The sequence below is a fragment of the Gracilinanus agilis genome, chromosome 5, assembly GCF_016433145.1.
Source record: "Gracilinanus agilis isolate LMUSP501 chromosome 5, AgileGrace, whole genome shotgun sequence".
Lineage (NCBI taxonomy): Eukaryota > Metazoa > Chordata > Mammalia > Didelphimorphia > Didelphidae > Gracilinanus > Gracilinanus agilis.
Genome location: NC_058134.1, coordinates 131523672 through 131540004, shown reverse-complemented (window position 1 = coordinate 131540004; position 16333 = coordinate 131523672). Strand labels below are relative to the sequence as shown.

Sequence of the window (16333 nt, the reverse complement as noted above, 5' to 3'; positions counted from 1 at the left end):
TATTTTTTTTAAAACCTTACCTTCCACATTAGAATCAATACTATGCGGGGCAGCCAGGTAGCTCAGTGGATAGAGAGCCAGCTCTGGCATTGGGAGGACCTGGGTTCAAATATAGTCTTAGACATTTACTAATTGTGTGACTCTGGGTAAGTCACTTAATCCCTACTGCCTAGTCTTTACCACTGTTCTGCCTTGGAACCAATACACAGTATTGATTCTAAGATGAAAGGTAAGGGTTTAAACAAAAAAAACTTGTCCGTGGTTAACAACTATCTGAATTTAGACTTGAACTCAAGATCTTCTGTCTCTAGGCCTAGTTCTCAATCCACTGAGCCACCTAGCTGCCCCCAAAATACTAGTATTTATTAAACTATGGTTTTTTGAAGAACCAGAGGCTTATCTGTGAAACTTTATTTTTTTTTTAATGGAATGTGAGTTTCTGTCTTTCAGAACACATATGGTGGGTTTTAAAATATATCCTGGCTGGGGAATGCATTTCCCAGCATGCCCCAGGGGTCCCTCCTATCTACTTCCTGGTGTGGGATTGGCCTTGAATGGACCAATCCTCTGCTGGGAAGGAACTACACCCCTTACTTCCTAGCATGAGATTGGTCCAGAAATGGGCCAATCCCGTGCTAAGGAGGGGCCACGCCTCCCTACTTTGGGGTATGGCATTGGTCCATTTGGTCCATAAGGACCAATCCTGAGCCTTGGAGGAACTTTGAATCTGAAGAGATTCAGAGTGGGGGAGGGGTGGGAGTTAGTTAATTTCAGCTGAGTAGGAGTCTTTTTTTTTTTTTTAAGAGCTTTCCACAATACCCATGAAAGACTTTGACCAAAGAATGGGCAATGTTATTCTAGAATTAGGTCAGAACATATTTGGAAGACCAACTTGATGCTTTACAGATTCCCATACAAATCAACACAAGTTACTTGTAAGTTGTGAGAAAAACAAACTGTCACCCTCAAGAGCAGTTGACATGCTTGGGAATGAAAGAATATTAATGGGAAATCAATGATCCTCCACGTGTACTAGGATTGGTGAAATAGTAAACCTATATTATTCAGATATTAAAGTCTTGTCAACAAGGATGATTCTGGAGGTAGTGCTTGCTTTTTTGCAGGGAGATTGAGGCAGCTTTTCCAAAATGATACATTCACATGGATTTCAACATGAAGCACAAATTTCATTTTTCCTACTATTCCTTATGATATATTTTGTCATGAAAAAAATCTATCCAATCTGAGGTAAAAAATCACTGAGGCAAAACTCCAAGCCAATGACCATTTTTTAAAAGGACCTGTCCTCCTTTAATCAATGGGACCTCAAATCTCTTCCTCAAGATTTTAAATGCCTCCTTCCTCCCCAGCTCAGATTTTATAACCCTCAGGTCCCAGACAGTTCAAATGGTGTGCCACAAAATAAAAGTTTTCATTAATGGTTCCAGAGTCATATCAGTGATCAGAAGGCAAAGAGTGGGCATATCTCTATCCAAGTCCTAGCAACGGGTAGAAATTGGGCAGTCATTAAGCAGAATCCTGCCTCCAAAATTGGACAATCAAGGAAATGAAAAAGGGTCAAATGACTCCAAAAATAATATGGGGACTTTTCCATGAGTGGTCACAAGAGAGGCAAGAAATGGGTCATATCTGCCTACAGATGGAGAAGATTATGTATACCTAACACTAAGGGGCCATAAGATGGCCAAAAGAATGCTTATCTCACCAAGTCGAGTGAAGGGAAAATGTCAGAGGACCGTGGGCTGATATAAGAAAGATCACATCCCTTTAACCTTTATAAAATGGATCAATATCTATATGATCAAACTTAATTGACTACATAAGAATATGAGTATATTGAACAATCAACTTATGTAATCACACTAAACTGAATATTATTGATTAGAAATAAACTGGGGATACATCATAACTAACTATGGACAGATCCTTAACCAGTTAATAAATCAATTATTTTTCAAAAAATATAGGTAGAAAATAACCTAGTTAAATAGAGACCTATTTCCAAGTCTTCGTATCTTAATCCTTTCAGTCAAGCAATCAACATTTATTAAGTGCCAACGATAGTATTTGCCAGGCCATGTGTTGTGTCCTAGAAAGAAATAAAGTTTAATTTATTAAATTATATTTTTGCTTGTTATGTAAATGAATGCCAGTCATTGAGCAGTGGGGGAAAGAGTCTTCTCAAAAATGGATCTCCTCCAAATTTAGTTTTATGAATTAATCAGTAGGAATTAGGAATAGTTTGGACCTCATTTATTGGTTTTAATATAAATATCCCTTTCCTTTAAGTGGATTCTAACTTTTTAACATGTACCTTTTAAGAAATTTAATCAGTAAATTCCATTTCAAAATAAGCAGTGAAGTTACCAATGAAGGTTTAATCTACTCCCCACCCCCACTCCAAGTAGCTTGAAAAAAACCAGTGTATGGCCATAATTCTTTGGTTTAAAATGTTTGCATTAGTAGTATAAATACTGGCTGAGCTACACATGACATAAAGCACATTGTAATTTTCTTTGTAACTCCCCTAGCAGGCTATCACAGAAAGTTGCATATAGTAGCTAGTTGATAAATGGTAGTTTTGGCTGATAGCTATGCTAAAGGCACCTGAAAGATAGCAATTTTCAGTTCAGCGTTTTGTCAGATTCTCTTGTTTAGGGAATTGGTGGGCAAAATTTCCCACACCTCCTTTATGGAACTGTTTGTTGTTCAGCCCAATGTTAACTAATAAAGTATAAACTTTATTTTCACTATCATACTATGTAAAATGTTTTGCATATTTTATTTGTATATGAAAGGCAGCATGACTCCATGGAGAGGAGGGTTGGCTTTGGAATCAGGCACTCCTGAATTCAAATTCTTTCTCTGTTACATGCTGACTGTGTCACTTTGGAGAAGTCACTTAATTCTTCCATACCTTGGGCAACTCTCTATTACCGTAATTTGCACGATAGTTGATTTTCATTAGTAGAGGAGTGTTTTCTTCTTGTTGTTGTCACTTCAGTCTTCCACATTCTTAATGACCCCATTTGAGGTTTTCTTGGCAGAGATAATGGAGTGGTTTGCCATTTCCTTCTCCAGTTCATTTTACAGATGAGGAAACTGAGGCAAACAGGATTTAAGTGGCTTGTCTAGGGTCACACAGATAGTGTCTGAAACCAGATTTGAACTCAGAGAAGTGAGTCTTCTTGACTCCACATCTAATACTCTATCCAATTCAACACCTAGCTGCCCTTGAGATTACCTTCCATTTATAGTGAATATGGTTTATATACACCAGTGGTTCCCAAACTCTTTTGGCCTACTGCCCCCTTTCCAAAAAAAATACTACTTAGCACCCCTGGAAATTAATTTTTAAAAATTTTAATAGCAATTAATAGGAAAGATAAATGCACCTGTGGCCATCACCACTTCCCTGGATCGCTGTAGCATCCACCAGGGGGCGGTGGCACCCACTTTGGGAATCACTGATATACACAGTATATTGTTATCTATTATGCTGTTTCCCCCATTAGAATGAAAGCAGGAACCATGTTATTGTCCGTGTGTGTGTGTGTGTGTGTTTTGTATCCCCTTGGCTTAAAGGTACTTAGCCTAAAGTAAGTGCTTAATAAGTGTTTGTTGCCATGATATAGAATCTAAACATATCCTATAGGCTATTATCTATTACTTTTATTCATATCTCTGGTTACCTTGTTTCCCCATCTTAGAAGAACTGAGGATAATAATAACCAATTTTTGAGAAATCTTCAGCAATGCCAGATCCATAGGGAAAGATGACAGTATTGCATTGTTGAGCAGGCTAAGGCAGAGGCTTTGTATTTTTTTCTGGCTAGAAAACAGCTATGATTCTTTCTTATTTTTACAAGTGTAATTTTTATAGGATGTTTAAAAATTAAAACCAGCCTCAGACCTGCATGTTGTTATTATTGTTAATGTTCAGGTTAAATTAGGCTGTTCAAATATTGGATTTTGCTGCTTATTTACATCTTCCATGTGTTTTGTTTTCCTGAGCAAAAAAATGTTATTTTTACTAAATAAGAGAACTAAAAAACGGTTATGGGTTCCAGAAATATTTATTACTTGAATTTTCACAAAACAGTCTATTTTCTGAAAAAGTACAATATTTTTTCTTTCCTTTCCTTAATGTTTAGCATATCCTCAGTATTTGAGTGCTTGCTTAGCTGAGAAACTGACTGCATTTCCTAACGGATAGGCCATGGCCTCAGAATTCATCTGGGGAAAACTGAGGTTTTTTTTGCAGGCTTTCTATGAACTTGGAGAATGACCTTGGAAAACTGGTTAACATTGAAGCTAGTAAGGATCTTGAATAACTATTTCACAACAAACATGATGAAGTTTAAAAATGAAGTTATTATTATACCTTAGAAATATGCATTATTATGAAACTGTTGACCAAGTGTGAAAATAATTTTCAGTTACAAAAAAAGGTTTTGGTTTTTTGCTGTGGTAATGGGGATCTAATAGAAAATCAAATTTGCTAAATTAGACTTTGTTATAATGAATTTCTCTTAATTATTCAAAGAAATTGTAGTAAGGATTCCAACGTCACCTAGTCAATAGCCATAGAGAAAGGAGAAATGGAATTTTACTTGGAAAAGTCTTTCCTTTGTAGTTTACTAATATTAAGATATTATCACACAGTGTGTACACTGGTTCTGAAATTTAATATTCTATTTTGAGGAGTACGCATTTAGGTAGCATCATTTTTATTTGGACAATTTTAGTTTCTAAGGAACCAAAGGTGATAATATTCACCAGGCTAAAATTCAAAACATTTTAAAAGATTATAATTGTTCATATAAAGCTACGTAACTCTAGCCTAAGAAGTGATTTTTATGAATTCCAAATTAAGTCAAATTAGGTCTAAGTTATGCATATTTGTCATGAAATTAGAAAAGATTACTAAGCCAATGCTGCTGCTTGTTTTGGAGTAAAAGCATTACGAGAATACAGGAAATTTGTCAGTGACATCATGACATAGTATTAGATACTTTGGCTGTTTTCGGAAATGTTGCTTTATTGCCTCAAAAAATCTAATTATTTTAAATGGGGGAGCAAAACTAAAAGAGTAAAGAAATCAAAATTTTATCCCTGAAAAAAAAGCTGCAAGAACATTTGGTATGTGACCTTTTTTTTCAGAAAAGAAAATTGTGAATTTTATTTGGTGAATGACTGGTTTTCAAATGTGCACACATTTTAATGGTTCTTTCCTACTTATATGGGATTTACTGGTTTTCAAAGTATATAATGCAACAAAAAAGTGAATCTTGCTTCTTTTTTTCTTGTTCATTGAAGCTATCACTACTCATCTATCAGACCTCTAAGAAGAATTTTAAAAGTGGGGGTACTCTCTCACGCCCAGGACCTATGTAATTAACATATGAATGCCCAGTGGATTGTCTGAAGTAACAATTAAGAGAACAATACATAAAGGAAGAAAGTGAAGACAGCAACTAACACCTGGGACTTCTGTGTTTTAAAAGCTTTCTTAATAAAAGTAATTAAAAGAAAAATAACCAATGCTTATTGTCGGATGCCACGTAATTCTGAATTCTGTCAGTATTTGCCATCCGGCTTTGAAGACATGGATGGCTAAATACAGAAGCTGGTTTTCAATTATTCCTTTTACATGTAGTCATTTGTATAAAATCATCAAATGCATCTACTAAGAGAGAGTATCTTCAGAATCTGAGAAAATAAATGAATTCATGGTTATTTTGAAAAATCAAAACAAATCTGTCCTTGCCCCATCCGACCACTTACCATTTAATGACTAGTGTAAATTTTCAGAGACAGCAGACTAATCCAGGTGCTCAATTGTCTATGCTGAGCTTCCTATCCAAAAGAGGGATACCATTTTAATTACTGTTTCCACTGAGATTTTTTTTCTGTGAATATCTTTTTAAAATAACCTGCACTGGCAAAGTCCACTGGGAAACATTTGTATTTCTCTCTTACGAATTTTTTCACTATTCCAAAGCTAGTATTGAAAACCTCTTTTCCTCAAGCCTCCCTTTACTCTGAGCAGATAACCAAGTGATCTGACTCTTTCCTCTCAGCTCCCCTTCCTCCACTCCTCTAGTTATCTCAGCATTTTAATCCAGAATTCTCTTCTTTCCTTTGGTCACAAGAAAATATATTCCTCTTTCTTGCTTTAAAAAAAAAAAGGGGGTTTCTTATCTCCTTAACTCCTCATTTCCTCATTTAGACAAACATCCCATGTCTTATGAACCTTTAACAAACCTCTCCTCTGTTCTGTCTTTTCCCTCAGACTTCAAATGTGTTCAGGGGTTTTCTGAGTCTCCTCCACTCCTAAAAATATCTTCTCTAGGGCCTGATGCTTTCCTCAGATATCATGTCATCTCTCCTTAACCTCAATGCCAAATTCTAAGAGGGAATTCCATATTAATATTTTCTAATTCATGCCCATTCAATTTCTATTTATTGTATTCTAACTTTCCTCTTTATCATAGAGATAAACTTGGAAGCATAGGTCATTTCTTCTAATCCCTTCATTTTATAGATAAGGTGCCTGATTGTAACTTAGGTAGTAAGCATCACATTTGAATTTGAAGTATTTGTATTCAGGTTTTTGATTCCAGAACCAGTGCTCTTTCCCACTGTACTTTAAATGACGTTTTCTATATTTCTCTCTCTTAAACAACACTGTAAACTTTTGAGACAGTGGAGAGAGGGATAGAGAATTGCCCTCCAATTGAAATGACTCAGATTTAAGTTCCAACTGACATATACTGACCATATGGCCCTGGGCAACTCATTTAATCTCTCAATGCTTTATAACTCTCCAAGATTGTACTTTGTGGAGGAACATGCCAGATTGCATGAGTAGAGTAAATTTTCTCTCCAAGGGATTTCCCTCTATCAATGAAATCAGTTAGTTTTCTTTTTCTCTCCCTTCTTTCCTTCCTTCCTTCTTTCTCCTTCCTCCTTCTTTCTCCTTCCTCCTTCTTTTCCCTTCCTTCCTTCGTTCCTTCCTTCCTTCCTTCCCCTTTTCTTCTCCTCCTCCTCCTCTCCATTTGGGTTTTTTTTTGGCAGAGATATTGGAGTGGTTTGCCATTTCATTTTTCACCTCATTTTACAGGTGAGGAATGGAGCCAAATAGAGTTAATTGGCTTGAACAGGGTCACACAGTTTAAACTATGTAAATCAGGATTGCTGGGTTGTGTGGAACAGTTTCCACTGGTAAACAAGGTTTATATATTCTTTTCTTTTCTTGTTTGTAGACTGGGCATATGGATACTATAGACAACAAAGAAAACTGGTTGAAGAGATTGGTTGGTCCTATACAGGTATGCACAGTATATTCTATAAGAATAGCCATTTAAAAATCTTTGAATTCAATTATTATATTTAATGAGATTTGGATATCCTTATTTTCATTTGTATCTGTGGAGTAGAATAAATATCAGGTATAGCAGTTTTCTTAAATAAATAGGACTAAATGATGCTTTTCATTTAATTAACAAATATTGTGGAACCCCTGTGCCCGAGGAAGTACCTGTACTGCTTTCCACTGAATTCCTGTGTCTGAGTTTATTAGAGTTGGGGGACGTCTAAGGCTATTAAACTTTTGAGCAGAAAGCAGTTAGAATTTAAGGTCAGGGAATAGAAGTAGGAGAACACAAAGGCAGTGTACTCTATCCATCATCATTTCTGGTCACTATATTAGTGACTCTTGCTTTTTCAGAGGAGAAGAGCACAAAGGAGATCGTGGTAGCTGTGTGAGCATAAAATGTAAAACAAAAGGCAAAAAAATGATTTTAGAAACTAAGGTCAGATGATCAGGCTGAGATCACAAACACAGATTTATAAAGGGACAGTAAGTAGGAATCAAGATTAGGATTATACTTTTAGGGCTGGAAAGGACCTTGGAGGGCATAAAATTCCACCACCTCATTTTAATAATAATAAGTTACCTTTATATGATGTAGTATTGGACAGGTGCTATGTAATTATTATCGACTTTGATCCTTACAACAACTCTGGGAAGTAGATGATATTATTATCCCCATTATACAAATGAGGAAACTGAGGCAAAGAGGGCTGAAATTATTTACCCAGGATCATAAGTGTCTGTGACTGGATTTGAACCCAGGTCTTTCTGTCTCTAGGCACAGTACTCTCTCTAGCCACTGTAACACTTACCTGGCTGCTTCTTAATAAGTATCTAAAGTAGGATTGCCAAGTCTTTTTGACCTCAAACCAGGACTTTATGTGTTACATGACGGTTCCTCTCAAACTCAGAAAGAGATACAAATAAGGAAATCACCATTGTTCAGCCTTATAGAATGGAAGAGATCAACAGTGCAGATGCCAATGAACATGAGAAGGGGTCCCAGGAGCTTTAAATACCTAGCTATACGGATTGGTTTACTCTTCCCCATTAACTTATTTTCCAGAATAATGTCTATGTTCACGGTACATACTCTTCTACATGACACCTAATGTAAGAATTTACCTTATTGAACAGAAAATGAGGAGGGCCTTTCCAAGAAAGGGTAAGAAAACCCAAACCATGGAGTCGAGATGAGGAAATGTCATGTTGGAGGCATAATCCTGCAATTCCTTACTAAACTAGAGGGTTCATTTCAACAGTAGTTCATGATAATGCTGTCTGTGTAAGATGAGGCCAGATTATGGATACTAGGCTGACAAATTTTGTTTTTCTTTCTAATTCCTAATTAATGAAACTTCCAAAGTAGCTCAAACAATTTTTGAATCTGTTCATCTAGTCTTAATTTTCCCATCTAGAGTTGTGACTCAAATGGTACTTGGAGAAGTAGTTCAAGTTTTAAAGTTGTGTGACCATAACTCATTTGTTTTTTAGGGTTACTCTTTTACTTTTTGAACATTTTTATATTCTCCATGTACTATTTCTGTTTGATATTTTTATTATATTGGTCAGATGGAGAAATTTTTCATTACCCTTTCTTGTCATCTTTATTTTTTAGTCTTTAAATTAGTAGGAATTACATAGGCATAATGTAAAAGAATTTAATCAAATTCCCACCAGTCAAGTCTAGATCTTCTAAGCAAGCCTAATTTTAAACATAATAAATGATTGAGGCTCTGAGATTTCATCAATTCTTAATAAACCTGCAAGAAACATTTCTTAGGAAAAAACATTTGACTATGTGCATTTACATAATTCACAGTAGCACAGAATGTTGAGTTCAAAGGGACTTGAGACATTATGGGTCTTATTCATTCATTTTACGGATGAGGAAATATCTTGGCTATAAAATGCTCTTTATCTTCTTTATTACTAGCTTTATAAAGTGGTTTTTGCTTTTATTTTATTGAAAAAACATCTCCTTTAAGGTTAAAAGGATTCCCCTACTTTTATGTCCTGGCATTTGGTTAGCAAATTTGTGTTCATTTTACCTATATTCATCTATATTTTATAGAAATTAATTCTTTTCAGCCTTTAATAGTAAAACTTTGATATATTTTTTAGTCTGTCCCTATATGGAGGCCACTCCAACTCTTGATCATTTTAATTGTCCTTCTGTTGAACTTTAAAAAAGAAAAAAAGAAAAAATATGACTTCTATGACTCATAATAATAAGAAATTCATAATGAGTAATGGACATCTTGGGATTTTGTACAAGGGTAACATCATACCTTGTATATCTTAGTAATAAAATAACCAGTCGCATTAAAATGTTACCTCCATTCTTTACAGAGGGGGAGAACTATTGCATATACTTTAAGATTATTACTTTCACTCATCTATTTTTTTGTTGCCTTTCTTTTGCATATTGTGTTTTATGAGTGGCTTCCTGAGTAGGAGATGAAAAAAGATATATTTGAAGTGAACATTAGATAAAAAAAAAGAAATCAACATCAATGTATCTGTATGTTTACTTGTATTTATATATACTTTTTATGCATATATATGTAGGTATGTATATATATACATATATATGGCATAGTACATAATACACAGATATGATATAGTAGACAAAAAGCCTACTTGGTTTCAACTCCTATCTCTGATTTTATAAACCTGGGAAATGTGTTTAACCTCTTAGTGTCCCAGACAACTTTTTTTTAATTTCACAGTGTTTTACTTCCTTTTAGAATATTTTTCCATGGTTACATGATTCATGTTCTTTCTCTCCCCTCTTTGTTTCCCCCTCCCAAAGCTGACAAGCAATTCCACTGGTTTATACAAGTCTCATTACTCAAAGCCTTTTCCCATATTATTCATATTTGTAATGGAGTAATCATTTAAAAACCAAAACCCCAAATCATATATCCATATAACTAAGTGATAAATCATATGTTTTCCTTCTGCATTTCTACTCCTGCAGTTCTTTCTATGGATGTGGATCGTGTTTTTTCTCATAAGTCCCTCAGAATTGTCCTGGATTGTGGCTAGTAGAGAAGTCCATTTCATTCGATTGTACCACAGTGTATCCATCTCTGTGTATAATGTTCTCCTGGATCTGCTCCTTTCGCTCTGCATCAATTCCTGGAGGTATTTCCAGTTCACATAGAATCCCTCCAGTTCATTATTCTTTTGAGCAAAATAGTATTCCATCACCAACAGATACCACACTTTGTTCAACCATTCCCCAATCAAGGGATAATCCCTCATTTTCCATTTTTTTTGCCACCACAAGAAGCACAGCTATACATATTTTTGCACCAACATTTTTTAATGTCTTTGGTGTACAAACCTAGTAGTGGTATAGGTGGATCAAAGGGCAGGCAATCTTAAAGGCCTTTGAGCATAATTCCAAATTCCCTTCCAGAATGGTTGGATCAATTCACAACTCTACCAGCAATGCATTAGGGTCCCAGGCACCTCTTATGCTTATAAATTAAAAGCAGGTGCCACTCTACAGATGTACAGTGTTTTGACAATGGAAATTCCTTATAACAATAAAATCAGTTGTTTGATTTTTAAAAAATCATGAAGCTGCGAAATTTTGACACTGGAAGGCAATTTAGAGCTCATCCAGTCCCACCCCTTCATTTTATATGTGAGAACACTGAAGTTTCAAAGTTGAGATTTGCCCAGATTTTGTCCTTACAATTTGCTCATTAATAAAATAGCAAATTACATTAGTTATAAAGAATATCTCAAGTAAAGAGGACTTGACCAACTCTAATTTGAGATGTATAATTTCTATTCTACCTATCATTTTAACATTGCATTGCTTCAAAACCTAGCTTTAGATTTTTCTTGAGTTTAAATTCTTTTACTGTGTGATGAATTAGTTTACAGATTCTTGGGCAAGGAAGCTGGCTTGAGCAAGAAAAATTGGGCCAGAAGGCATGGAAAGTCTATATCTAGCTTCATTGCCTGTCTCACTGTGCAGCCTTTGACAAGTCTCATCGGTAACAAACTAACAAGCGTTTTAGAGGTTAACCCTTTCTGAAGCTTAGTTTCCTTACTTCTAAAACATGGGACTTGAACTTGATCTCTAAAGCTGCCTCCAACAGTCTCTAACATTCCCTGAATTAGTGTCTTTTTATGTAAGGGCAGTTTTTCAGCACTTTATTAATTACAATCAATAGCTGCGGCACAATAACTATCTCAAAGAGGGCTGATAAATCTGTTTGAAGCCATTTTTAAACAGAAGTATACTCAAACACAGTAACACATATACGTCTACTACAGAATATTTTACAATAAGTTCCTGAACAATTATAGCATGTGAAGTAACAATGTAAATCTCTTTTGGAAATTATGTGAATGGAGAAGCAAAAGATAGAAAGGAAAAGAGGATCATTCATTTTTATAGATTAAAAACACTTTTCTTTGGAATGTATGCTATAATTATATTCAGAAATGACTGGGTTAGTAAGTAGACAGACACCCAATTTAAAAAGTGATAATAGATGGGTTCATAGTGATTATAGGATTGAAATGAGCAACATGAATTGGGCATGCATGTGACAGACTAGATTTGTAAGCTTCGGAACTAAGTGTCAAGAATACATTTCCTTTTCCTGGAACTTCCTTTTTTTTTAAAGATGTCTGTAAAAAATAAATCCAAACTCTTTTAAATGCTTCTAATTTCATAAAGCTATTCCAAATAACAAGGAGAAGCAAACACGAAACGAAGTAATCCTTGACTTCAAGGAGTTTATAATCTAAAAATTGAACCATATTCCCTCTATTCATCTTAAACTTTGCCTGCACAACTAAATATCTTTTCAAATTTGTTAAAAATCAGTTTTCTTTTAAATCATATTGACATAGGCATAAACTATTGAATGAGATATTCTATGCCTTCTTCCTTCTAGTAAGGTCATTGACTATATACTAAGGTCAGATAGTAATAAAACTTGCTAAAATGTACTTCCTTATTTCCAGATTCAAAACAATGTTTATACTACCACAAGCCACTCCTTAGGTCTGTGACTTTGGACAAATCATTAATCTCTCAGAGCCTCCAGGTTTTGTTTTGTTTTTAATTTGCAAAATAAAAAAAAATAATAATGCACATTTATACAACATTTTAAGGATTTATAAAGTGTCTTATGCAGGAGCCTCATACTGTACAGAAAATATTGCTGGTATTATAATTCATATTTTTTACAGATTAGGGGACTGAAATGCAAAAATTAAGTGACTTGTCCTTGGTCACAAAGGTAGTCAGTGTTGGAGGCAGAACTAGAAGTCAGAGCTTTGTGACTCTCAGTCCAAAGCAATTTTGCTTCTCATTAAGTAATCTCTAAGACTGCCTCGACAACTTAACATTCTATGCAACCTTTTAGGAATATGATTCTCACCCCACCTCCAACCCCAACCATCTTAACATGGCTTCCACCAAACCTTAAAACAAATGGAAACTGTACTCATCCTACCAATTTCTTATCAAAGCCTCAGGAGCATTTTTTCAGAGAGGAAGTTTAGAATCCATATGAGTGTGGAATTCCCAGAGTAGCAAATCCTTCTACTAAAGCAGATGGAAAACCCATAGTCTTAGAAAAAGTAACTGCTATCACTTAAAGCTTAGATTTCACTCATGCTTAAAATCTCCCCAAAACCAAGAGTGGGAAGTAGGAAGGCACTAAATATAAATTTCAAATCAGGTAATTTTTTCTTTCACTCTGAGAAAATGTTTGACATCAGAGATTCACAAGGTAGCATTAACAAAAACTCAGACAAGGTAGTGTAACTTCTAATTACTATCACGCTCCCTTAGGAATATAATATGTAAAGCTATCGAAACATGGAACAATTTGTAACACTACTAACGTGGCATTTCATATTTCACCTCGGTTCTACACTATCCACACAATTCCCCCCAGGCTCACATCCTCTCTTGAACCTAAATATGACTATAAAGGGCTCATCTTCTTGCTTGTGGTCATCTTCACCACAAAACTCCTGCTGCTGGTCAGCTCCAACTAAAGAATAGGAGTTCTCCAGACCTCTTAAAACTCACAAGCTTGCCTCCAAGGCTTGACATATCTATCTCAAGATCATTGTTAAGGAAAATAAACAAATGAGAAGAGAAAGCCAAGGACCAAGATCAGGCTTGTTTAAACTATCCCATGTGATCGCAGTTTGTCATTTCTTCCTGAAAGAATGGCAGGTACTCCACCCAGGAGCTAGAGGTCCAAGTCATTCCCTTTAAGCCTCACGGAGCAGGCCATTTCTTCTGACTTAGTGACCAATGACTACCATATTGTAAACTTTCAAAGATTTAAGACCTCTTAATACAAGGACCAATGATGACTATAGAGGCCTGATAAGGCGGCATGTTTCTCACCTCGACAGCAGAGTAATTGAAATTGAATGTGGATATTTTTGGAAATGGAAAATTTGTGGGTTTATTTTGCCTTAACATGCCTATTTGTTACAAGGAAGTTTTTTTTTAATCTTTATTTTTGGAAGGTAGTAATAATGATGCCAAGAAAAAAAGAAAGAAAAGAACATTGATGAGCATTTTTTTAATTTAAAGGAGAGAAGAGAAAGAAAATCAAGAGATACAGAAAAACAGAACAACTTTGGAATGAATATATTTTATTTAGTATATAAAAGAAGCTATAAGTGATAAAGATATACAGTTTTATAAATTTGGCAAGGAAATGCAAGGAAATTTTTTGTGGTGAGATAAAAAATCTTAGGCTAGTTCCTAATAAGGTAATAGATTCTTAGTTCAAGAAACTAAGAAGCAGAGATTACAAAACTATATCTGCTGGTATTGATTTTGAGCCCCTGTATCTCCAAACTATTATCCTTTTACTTTCCTCCATAATTCTAAAGTTTTCTCTAAGGCCAAGACTTTCAGCTTTGTGGAATTGTGAGGAGTAATAAAACTTTTCATAGTATCTTGATGATATTGAGTTCTAAAATGTAAGGAGTAAAAATGCATGTTTAATGGATAGACTACAATAAAAACTTTGTTATCTGGGACTTTATGAAATAGAAAATATTAGTAACCAAGAGGTGAAGTTAATGATAACTGATTCAAAAGCAAGCCCAGTATGCTATGTGTTGTCTAGGGATGGAACAATATTATTTAATTTGCCTGTGAAGTCACTAATCCTGTTACATTTTTTTATAATACAACAAATACTTGATTTTCAAAATTCAGTGTTCATTTCTTGCGACTAACAAAAAGTTCTAGTTAGTGTCTAATTATCTGTTTGACAACATATCTAAGTTTTATGAATTCATATTGAAATGAGAAATTGAAATTTTGTTTTTGTTTTGCCCGGGTGCATTTTATAATTATTTTGTAGGAAGATGGGATTAGTCCACATCTCTTCATCTGTGTTGTTTCAGACATTTAAAATGATACATCATCATCATCATCATTCAGGCTTGGATCTCAGGACAGTTAATAGAGCTTGGGTATATAGTTATAGGAATCATCTACAATGAGTTGCTCATTGAACCCATCTAAGCTAATTAGTTCATTGACAAAGGAGGGCATAGAGAGATGAAAAAGAGTAGCGTAGGAAAGAGCCTTGACCACAGCGTGTGAATGTGCTGCCTCTTTACTATCACTTCTTAGAATCTCTAGTCTTCTCCAAGACTCAACTCAAGAACCAGCTTCTCCTGGAGGTCTTTCCAGAATCCCCAGCTGCTGGTGTCCTCCCATCAAAATCACTGTGTACCTGTTCTGTGTTATACAATTGTCTCCCCTGACAGAGTGTAAAGCTTCCTAAGCAAAGGGATGGTTGTGTTTTGCCTAGTGTTTTTTGATTCATCTCTGAAGTTATGAATGATCTCTGAATTGGGAAATCAGATAGCCTTTCTCAATCCTCTTCCTTAACCTTTCTGCAGTATTCGAAAACAGCCATCCTCTCTCCAGGTACTACTTCTTTTCTGAGTTTTTGTGGCAATACTCCTGTCAGGCGCTAAAGACAGCCAGATGGTATAATGGAAAGAGGACTGGGACCAGAGTCCAGAAGATCCAAGTAATAATCTCACCTCAGACACTCACTACTAGCTGTGTAAACCTGGGCAAGTCACAACCGCTTATTTCCTCAGTTTCCTCAAATGTAAAATGGGGATAATAATAGTATCCACTTTTTGGGTCATTGTGAAGATCAAATGAGATATTTGTAAAGTGCTTAGCATAGCGAGTGCCTATTTCTTCTCTTCCTTCCTGCATTCAGATTTTCCTTCTACTAAACTTGTCTGACGATTTCTTTGCTGGATCATTCATTATTCATACTGTATTCTCTGTCTATACTTCAAGACTTTATCTTGGACCCTCTTGTTACCTCTTTTAGAGACCTCCTGAATTCCTACTAGTTTACTTGTTTCTATATAGATGACTCCTTTCTAGAAAAAGACTCAGATCCAAATATCCAGCCCCAGTGTCTTCTGCACTCTACTTCCATGTCAGTAGCTCCTTTTGGATATTTCCAACTTGCTACCTTCTTAAATTAAATATCTTCAAAAAAATAACTCCTCATCTTTTCTTCCAAATCCAAACTTCCAAACTTCTGATCTTCCTTATTTCTGTAGAGGATACCATGACTCTAATCTCCCAGATTCATAATCCTGGCATTATTCTCCACCCTTCATTCCCTTTCAGGATACCCCTCCATGGATCCGTTGCCAAATCTGTCATTTCTATCTCTCCACCATTTCTTATATCTGTTTCTTGATAGCTCAAAAAATGTCCATTGTAGTTGCGGACTTAATCATCCCTAACCTAGACTAGTACTGTAACTTCCTCATTGACTTCCTTGCCTCCTATCTCTTTCCACTTCAATCAATCTTCTCCAAAGCTGTCAAGGAGATCTTTCTTAAGTATAAATTTACCTGTGTCACTCCCCTACT

The 16333-nt window shown here is 35.4% G+C and overlaps 1 protein-coding gene across 1 annotated transcript in view; it reads left to right on the top strand.

Moving 5' to 3' along the window:
* Positions 1 to 602: 602 nt before the first annotated feature.
* Positions 603 to 16333, top strand: part of PTPRZ1 (protein tyrosine phosphatase receptor type Z1) — a 180007-nt gene continuing 164276 nt past the window's right edge. Inside the window, exons 1-2 of the mRNA XM_044679029.1 lie at positions 603 to 666; positions 7290 to 7355. Coding sequence (XP_044534964.1) covers positions 603 to 666; positions 7290 to 7355 — 130 coding nt within the window. The remainder of the gene's footprint in view (positions 667 to 7289; positions 7356 to 16333) is intronic.